Here is a 9,867-nt window from a genome sequence, read left to right on the forward strand (position 1 = left end):
TAGTGGTTTAATGCAGGTGGGCCAACCCTGTCCCTGTTCCTCTATACTGGTCATGCTGCTGCTGCTAAGTCACTTCAGTCGTGTCCGACCCTGTGTGACCCCATAGACGGCAGCCCACCAGGCTCCCCCGTCCCTGGGATTCTCAAGGCAAGAACACTGGAGTGGGTTACCATTTCCTTCTCCAATGTATGAAAGTGAAAAGTGAAAGTAAAGTCTCTCAGTCGTGTCCGACTTGTAGCAACTCAAAGGACTGCAGCCTACCAGACTCCTCTGTCCATGGGATTTTCCAGGCAAGAGTACTGGAGTGGGGTGCCATTGCCTTCTCCAGTACTGGTCATAGACTTCATTATAAAGACAATTCTGCTAGGTGTACAATTCTATGTTGACAGCATTTTGCTTTCAGCAGGTTAAAGCATTTTGCTTTTCAGTATGTTAGAAATGTTATCTTCTGGCTTATGTTATTTTTGACAAGAAATTATTATACTATTTTCAGTGACTTTCTTCCTGGTCATAGGTCACATTTTCTTGCTTCTCCACTTGTCTAGCATTTTTTAAATGGATGCTGGAAATTATCGTGTCACATTGTTGTGTGTCTGGATTTTGTTGTCTTTCTGATTTCTGTCTCCTCAACTCATTACTCAACTTCAGTACACTGCTTGGATTCCTCTACCTTGTGATATGGTCTGGAGATTGCCTCTAAGTAGTAAGCCAGAGTGATCACAGGATACTTTATTTGATTCTCTTTCCTCAGGGATCACTTGAGTTTTTTCCCCCTATATTTTGTCTAATTTTCTAGTTGTTTACAGTGGGAGCATAAGCCCAAAACCAGTTACCCCGTTTTTTGCCAAAAGCAGAATTTGTTACATTATTAAAAATAACTGTCCAACTAACAAGCACACAATTAAATAAGGGTTTTCATGTATTAAATAAGGAAGAGTAGTAGCATAAACCATGGATTATGATTAGAACAATCCCACACCCCTGAGGCCCTTTTTGAAATAAATTGAAAAAATCAATCCCACATTTGTATTATCTATTATTGCATTCAATGCTGAAAACCGACACTACTTAGCAATATATAATTTTTGCTGTTGTGTGCAATTGTGGGCCTGATATATGCCTTTTCTTTTTCTCTGTTGTGACCTAATTCTCTTAAGTATTTTTTTTTTCATTTTAACAGTTTTTAATGAAAGCTGTAGACAAGATGACTTTATTCCTGCATCTTCTCAATTGTTTCTTCCTTATATTTGCCCTTTTCCTTTCCTACTTGGCGAGATTTGGCTCTACGTTCGAGGATCTTTTTGCGGTCTTTGTTCAGTTTTAGTCTGGTGATAACCACCTTGCTGGGGTGAATGCCCACATGGACAGCTGTGCCATTAGCCTTCTCCCGCTGCACTCGTTCAGTGTAGATGATGTATTTCTCCCCGTAAACCTGGACCACTTTGCCAATTTGCTGCCCTTTGTAGTGCCCTTGTACAACCTGAACTTCATCATCCTTTCGGATGGGCATGGATCGAACGTTGTACTTCTGTCTTAGCTCTTTAGAAAGAAGAGAAGACATAATTTTCCTGCGAATGTGGGAAGGTGCGTTGAAATGCCTTTTTCGATTCTTGCTTCGGTCAGAAGTCACAAAGGGATTGAACTTCATTTTGGCCGCCGGCACTTCAGCGGTGGCCCTCTCTTAAGTATTATGAAGAGGTATTATACGCCTTAGGGAGTATTTGCTATTTGGGATAGTCTCAAAGATTTTTGGACTAATTCTTTCAGAATGAAAATGGTGTTCCAAGTATTAGATTCTCAGAATTTACTCCATGCTCATATTTTCCTTCTTTCTTGAACATCTCACTCCTGTCTATATCTGTTAAAATTCCACTCCTTCTTCAATATTCGAATGATAAGTTACCTCCTTTAGTTTTTCTTCCTTGTCAGTATCTTTAAATTGAGACTTAGCTTCTTCTCCTCTGTGTTTCCACATTTTTTGGTTTATACTTCACGTAGGATAATTCTAAATTCTAAATTAAATTGTAATTATTTGTACAGATGTCACATTTGCCCTCCAGTGAGTTCATTGAAGGAAAAATTAAATCTTAATAATCTTTGAGATCTCATGTCACTTTGTATCATGTTTGTAAAATAACTGTGCTCAGTATATCACTGTTGAATGAATGGAGAAGGAAAATGGAAGGGCTTTCAAGATAAGTTGCCCTTAATCTACTGTTTTTACCTACACCCAGCTCTATTCATTGCAATCGCACAATGCAGGCATCACTGTTCTCTGAATGCATGCTTCCAAGATCAGTGGTCCTGATGTGGCTACAGCTCATGCCAACTTCTCTTCATTCTAAGTTGCCATGGAAGGTCACTGAATTGGTGGTAAAACAGAGTTTCTTCTCCTGCTCATCTATTATATTCTTCTGCCAATCCCCTAGCCCATTGTCAGTCTCCCTCAACCTTTGAAGCTCTGGAAGCTTCTGTGAGCTAATGACAAAAGGTCCCGGTCTTTCCGGATGTGTGCCTGCCCATGGAGAGTAGTGGTGTGTATTTAGATGACAGGATTTCAGCACCACTTTAGTGCAGCTTCCTGCCTTGAGAACACTCTGGGTTCTGTGGCTTTTTGCCTCTGTAAACTTCACTTTCCTCAATGTGTTGGCTTATTTGTCTTTAACCACCCTTTGATTGCCAAATTCATCTTCACATGGTTATACTCTTTGAGAGTCTAAGTGAGCTGGAGGTCACAGTGCAGCTCAGCAGGGGAAGGCTTACTGGTGTACTTCTGGCTCTTTATTGAGAGCAGTCCTCAATTATTTATGGAGTAACACTTGAATGCTGTGCACAGCCCTGGGTACTGAAGGTGCAAAGTTTAGTCATTTTGGCCTCAAGGAACTCATCTAGATGGAGAGATTGATAAGCAACAAACAAGTATATCATTCATGAGTGCAATAATAGAGGATGGGTAACAGGATTTTCTTCTCTGGTGGCTCAGTGGCAAAGAACCACCTGTAATGTAAGAGATGCAGGGTTCGATCCCTGGGTCTGGAAGATCCCCTACAGAAGGAAATGACAATCCACTCTAGTATTCTTCCTTGGAAAATCCCATGGACGAAAGCCTGGCGGGCTACAGTCCATGGGGTGGCAAAAAAGTCAGATATGACTTAGAGACTAAACAACAACAACAGACCCGGAACTCTGGAGCTGTAAAGAGGAACTAATTCTGCCTGAAGGCAGTAGTGTGGTGTCTCAATACTGGGGAAGGTAACATCTGAGCTGGGTCTTCCGGAATGAGTGGAGTTCATCAAGCAAGAATAGGTGAAGAGTTCAGCAGAAGGATGTGGCAGAAGGAAGTACAAGAGCCCAGAAACATGAAAGACTGTGGTTTGTTTGGTATGCTTGGGAGAGAGGCAGTGAGAGGAAATTGTTGGAAAAGCACTCCTGAACCAGACTGCCCTTTTTATGATCTGCTAAGAAATATGGATTTGTTTCCATAGGCCCATGTTTCCTAAATTTTAGTCTTTTATTTTAACCACTGTCACATTATCACCATATATAATTTACAATACCTGTACCAATGTTTCTTTAACACTTTTCCTTTAAATCAACTCTAACTCATCTCACTTAAAATAGTTTATTATGCAATATTTGATTTTAAAAGAATATATCACATGTATGAGTCAGAATAATAGAGTGGCCACTTGTGAACTCTTTATACAATAAAAAAAGTAAAACATTTTTATTCTACTTAAGAACTAAAACATTTCCACCTTTATTGTCTACTTGTATACTTCTTTCCTGTGTCAGCTCCTTGACTCTCCTAAGAGATTACCACTGGCTATACTTTGTGTTCATTATTCCCTTGTTTTTTTTAAAAATTTCTTCCCCTCCTATGTATAGGTCCCTAAACAATGTATTACTTAGCTTTGCTTGTTTTTTTGTTTTTATTTTATTAGAATTTAGTTGATTTACAATGTTGTTTGTCCCAGGTGTACAGCAAAGTGATTCAGCTACACAGAAGTGTACATTCATTCTTTTTTAGCTTTCTTTGGTTTTGTACTTCAGATTTTGATTTGTGATATCCTTGTACAAGAAAGATTAATGCAGGAACAAACCTAGAAGCAGGGAGATCATTTAGAGGTTATTGTCATAATCAAGAAAAAGTTGATGAGAACCTGGATTAAGGCAATATAGAGAGGAGAGGATCATTATGAACTATTTCAAAAGCAGGGTTGCTGAAATTAAGGGACCATTTAAAGAAATATATAATATTAGCTTCTTAAGAAATCTGACCTCTGTGATGTTCCTAATACTAAAAATCCTTGTTTAGTTTATTGATACATTTTGAATTTTGACCCTTGATGAGCTAATGGTTCCCTGTGGTTTCCAGGGAACAGGGAAAACAAACCTATATGTCTCCTTCGTAGAAGGTCTGTTCTGTGACTTTTAAAGTTGAGTAAATAAAAGTCAGGTATTTTCTGAATGATGTTTAAGGTATAGTACTTTACAATTCTAGGCAGCTGAACAATCCTTTTTAACTCCAAAACAAGTCCTCCCCTCCAGGCCACAATGTCTTGAATTTACTTTTTAATTCACCACACCCAGATTTTCCCCACATTTTTTAAACAAAAATGTCATCTCTTGTAATTTGTCTATACAACATCACTATTGTTTTCAGAATGACTTTGGAAATACCCAACAATTTGGGAGATATTCACAAACTGTGGTTAATTTAAGTCTGTCTACGATAAGGAGATTTTTAACTTTAAAATAAGAGGTTGAATTAACCAGTTTTATTGAGACTAGAGCGATTAACTTGGAATTTGTGTTGCCTGGAAACAGCCATTCAGTGGAAGGGGAGCCTGGGTGCTCCCCAAGGCCTCATGCTAACCTGGATTGAGCCAACTGAGCAAAGCAGGGTGGTTTGCAAGAAGCGTTCTCCAGCCAGGAGACCACTCATGCTATACCAGTTAGACTTGGAAACTGGTTCAACACATTGGATCAGAGAACAACCACACAGCAGTTTTGTAAGAAAATACAAAGTGATCACTTGTGAAAAATACAGGTGAAATACAGTGATTTAAGTCCTCTTTTGAGAGGCAATAACCCTTCTATTTTTTTAGTCTTTTAGTTGAGCACTTTCCTTAGTTTGAGCCAGACTGGTTGCTCAACAAACTATTTGATAGTCTAGGAAAGCCAGTTATTGGGAGATACAAAGTCTTGGATAAATTAGCCATTTTCACTAGTGGTAGAATTCAAAAAGCGCCCCATGGTTCCTCATGCCTCTTCTGGGCTGTGGCTTCTTAGTCTATTTAGTTCAATTAAACTAATATATAGTTAGTGTCTGTTATGCAAAAGTTCTGCCCTAGGCACCCTGCTAATACTGTATTAGTTTCCTAATGGGCTGGGCAAAATGGGAAAATATCAAGTAGGTTACAACAGGATTCCCAATTTTATTCTGAGGAGGAGATACTATTTATCTCAGAAAAAACTGACCAGTCTGGGGAAAGGAAGGAGGGCATGAATGGGAATCCCAAGTGGAGTAGCTCTGTTGTTTTGTCTTCCCCAGTGGAAATCTGACTAATGTGAGGTGGGAAGCCTAGTGCAGAGAAGAATTTGGTGGTTTGGGGATCTGGAGAGGCAAGATCTTAGGATCTACTCTCCAATGCTAGAGGAGGTCCTGTGACTTAATTCTAACAGGATATGACACATTCAGGACTTTGTGTTCACCTTGATGGGTTGACATACATTCTTTCTGCATCGCTCTTCACTCAAGTCATTAATTTTGTTTGACTATATACCTCTACTCTGGAGTTGTGCTCTTTGAAAAGGTGAAGTTTGCTTTAGTTTTATTTTTTACCTCCTGATGATTGATGGTGGGGAGGGGAAGGATGAGATAGGAAGCAGATAGATAAACTGATAAAAATGACAAAATACAATTTTATGTTTAAATCAGAAGAACAAAAGGCTGTTCATGAGTTGTGATATTATTTGGTATTGAAGAGTAATGCAGATGTAATTAAAGTCTTTCAACCCAACGTTTTATCCAGAGAGATAAAGACTTTCTTTTCAGAGTCAGGCAGTATTTATCTCATACAAGCAACCCTGGTGCATGCAGCTCATTTATATGACAGCTATTATGACCATGATATCTAAAGCCAGGGCCAGAAACACAGTCCCAAATAGAATCTTTCAATACCCGTGGCATGAAGGAGTGAGTAAGCATACAGAGAGAGGGTAATAAAATCCTACATTTGCATAATGCTTTTCTCTTCTTTCAGAGCAGTTTTACATCTACTAGAACACAAAATGGTGGTGCTAATTTTTTTTTTTCTAATGATCATTTGGCCACAATTCTCTGGACTGTGTTGTTGAACTAAGCTGAACTAAGAATCTTAAGGTCCAAAAGGATATTTGGTGGTCTCTTGGACTGGGAGATGAACTGTGAGATCTAGAAGTCTTTCCTAAAATGCAAATACCCCTTGGAAGAGATATATTCCTAGATAACAGTTTAAAATGTGATTGTTCACATATTAACACAGATTTGTTGCAATTACCTGAAAAGAGAGGGGGCTTTTAAGGTGGTGAAGGAAGTTATCTAGAACAGGAGAATGCCTCCAGGAAGTGAGGGGGCATCCATGGGCCTGCCAGAGACAAAGTCCATCTCTCCATCTCTCCAACTGCAATCTCATAAAACTCCATTAGAATTATTTTCTTAATTTCTCTTTCTGATAGTTCATTATTAATGTATTGAAATGCAACAGATTTCTGTATAGTTTATATCTTACCATTTTACTTAATTTGGTAAAACAAATAAAGGGAAAGATATACTGTGCTCACAGAGTGGAAGAATTATTATTGTTAAAATATCCATAGTACCCAAAGCAATCTACAAATTCAATATAATCCTTATCAAAATATCCATGGTATTATCTCAGAACTAGAACAAAATAATTCTAAAGTTTGCATGGAACCACAAAAAATCCCAAATAGCCAAGTAATCTCGAGAAAGAAAAACCAAGCTGGAGGCATCATACTCCTTGATGTCAAGCTGTTCTACAAAACTATAGTAATCAAAATAGTATAATTCTGGCACAGAAACAAATCTACATCTATGGAACAGAATAGAAAGCCCAGAAATAAACCCATGCTTACATAATCAATTAATCTATGACAAAAGAAGTAAGAATAAACAGTGGTAATGAGTGTTTCTTCAATAAATGGTGTTGGGAAAACTGGATAGCTACATCCAAAAGAATGCAACTAGACCACCACTTTTTAAATATCATATACAAAAATAAACTCAAAATGGGTTAAAGACTTAAATGTGGGACCAGAAACCATATATTTTCTTAGGAGGAAATATAGACAGTGTGCTCTTTGATATCAGTCTTAGGAGAATTTTTCTGGATAGAGCTTCTCCGGAAGGGAAACAAAAGTAAAAATAAACAAATAGAACTATACTAAAGTTTTTGTGTGCTTTTGCACAGTGAGAGGAGCCATCAACCAAACGAAAAGACAACCTACTGAATGGGAGAAGACGTTTGCAGATGGTATGACTGATAAGGGGTGAATGCCCAAAATGCATAAGGAATGCATACGATTCAAATTTTTTAAAAAGGCAAATAACCCTATTAAAAAATGGGCAGAGGACTGGAGTAGACATTTCTCCAAAGAAGACATACTGATGGCCAACATGCACCTAAAAAGGTTCTCAACACCACTAATCATCAGGGAAATGCAAATCAAAACCACAGTGAGATATCAGCTCAGACCTATCAGAATGGCTACCATCAAAAAAAACAACAAATAGGAAGTTCCCTGGCAGTCCAGTGGTTAGGACTCAGCACTTTCACTTTTATGCCCCAGGTTCAATCTCTTGTCCCCTAATTTAAGATCCCACAAGCCAGAGGCATAGTGAAAAATAAAACAAAAAACCCAAATAAGTGTTGGTGAAATCCATGTGGAGAAAAGGGAACTGCATTGCATTGTTGGTGGGAATGTAAATTGGTACATCTGCTACAGAAACAGCACAAAGTTTCCTCAAAAAAATAAAAATAGAACTATGATACAAACCAGCAATTTCATTTCCAGGTATTTATCCAAAGAAAATGAAAACACTAATTCAAAAAGATATGTATATCTTTCTGGCTTACTTCACTCAGTATAATGGGCTCCAGTTTCATCCATCTCATTAGAACTGATTCAAATGTATTCTTTTTAATGGCTAAGTAATATTCCATGGTGTATATGTACCATAGCTTTCTTATCCATTAGTCTGCTGATGGGCATCTAGGTTGCTTCCATGTCCTGGCTATTATAAACAGTGCTGCGGTGAACACAGATGTATAGAACCGACTTTTGGACTCTATGGGAGAAGGCGAGGGTGGGATGATCTGAGAGAATAGCATTGGAACATGTATATTATCAAGTGAGAAACAGATCGCCAGCCCAGGTTGGATGCATGAGACAAGGGCTCAGGGCTGGTGCACTGGGAAGACCCAGAGGGATGGGATGGGGAGGGAGGTGGGAGGGAGGTTCAGGATGGGGAACACATGTAAATCCATGGCTGATTCCTGTCCATGTATGGCAAAAACCACTACAATATTGTAAAGTAACTAGCCTCCAACTAATAAAAATAAAGGAAAAAAAAAAGATATATATACCCCAGTATTCACTGCAGCATTATTTGCAATAGCCGAGATACAGAAGCAACAAATGTGTTCAACAATAGATGAATGGCTAAAAAGGATAGATGACTATTTTTAGATATCTCACAATTGGAATATTATTGAGTGGTAAAATAAGACTAAAAGCTTGCCATTTGCTACAACATGGATGGACCTAGAGGATATTACATGAAATGAAATCAGATAGAGAAAGACAAATATTGCATGATTTCACTTATATGTAGAATCTAGAAAACAATGGAAAAAGACAACAGAAGAGAAACAGACTCATAGATACAAAGAACAATCTGGGGACTTCCATGAGAGTCCAGTGGCTAAGACTCCCAATGCAGGGAGCATAGGTTTGAACCCTGGTGAGGGAACTAACATCATGCATGCTGCCTGGTGTGGCCAAAAAAATAAAGAAAGAACAATCTCATGGTTGCCAGAAAACATGAGAGAGGTGAGAGGATGAGAAAAAAAGGGGAGAAGGATTAAAAGTTCAAACTTCAAAACTTCAAGTATTAAAACAAACTTCCAGTTACAAAATAAGTCATGGAGATGTAATGTATGGCAAAGGAAATATAGTCAACAATATTTGATAGTAACTTTGTATGATGACAACTGGTAACTTGATTTATCATGGTGATCATTTCATAATGTATAAAAATATCAGTTCACTAAGTGGCACAACTGAAACTAATACAATATTGTATGTCGATTATCCTGAATTAAAAGCTGCATTAGTCACACCCTCTATGTGCCACAGGGCCCCTGTCCTCCCCTGACAGCACATGTCACTCTTGGTTTATCTGCTCAGTTAAAACTCTCCTTCTGTCCCTGGACTCCACCTTCTTTGGGTCTAAGCCTCTTGTACCTCACCATTGCTTTCCAGCATTTTTGCATATAGTAGAAACTCAGGAAATAAACATAGAATGAAGTAAAACTTACTAATCCATAACTTTGCGCCTGGTTAGGCTTCTCTCTCTCACCGTCTTTGTCTTCAAAGGGATGACCCTGGAGAGCACCCAGAGATGGAAACATTCGTCTTTGTCTGGGTCCTCTGGGAGAGGAAAGTACCCCATTTCCTTTACAGTAGTATCGATATTAGAGAGCTAACACTTACTGAATGTTTGTTGTGTGCTGTTCTATCATTTTGTACAGACTAATTTGTTTCATTCTCATTACAGTTCTCTGAGGTAAATGCTAC

The 9,867-nt window shown here is 38.4% G+C and overlaps 1 protein-coding gene across 1 annotated transcript; it reads right to left on the reverse strand.

Moving 5' to 3' along the window:
* Positions 1-1,180: 1,180 nt before the first annotated feature.
* On the reverse strand, positions 1,181-1,671 carry LOC110152114 (large ribosomal subunit protein uL24-like). The gene has a single exon (XM_070458428.1). It carries the CDS (start codon positions 1,646-1,648, stop codon positions 1,211-1,213), a length of 438 nt encoding a protein of 145 aa, XP_070314529.1. The 5' UTR covers positions 1,649-1,671; the 3' UTR covers positions 1,181-1,210.
* Between the last annotated feature and the right edge of the window lie 8,196 nt (positions 1,672-9,867).

Source organism: Odocoileus virginianus, chromosome 30 (assembly GCF_023699985.2).
Source record: "Odocoileus virginianus isolate 20LAN1187 ecotype Illinois chromosome 30, Ovbor_1.2, whole genome shotgun sequence".
Classification (NCBI taxonomy): domain Eukaryota; kingdom Metazoa; phylum Chordata; class Mammalia; order Artiodactyla; family Cervidae; genus Odocoileus; species Odocoileus virginianus.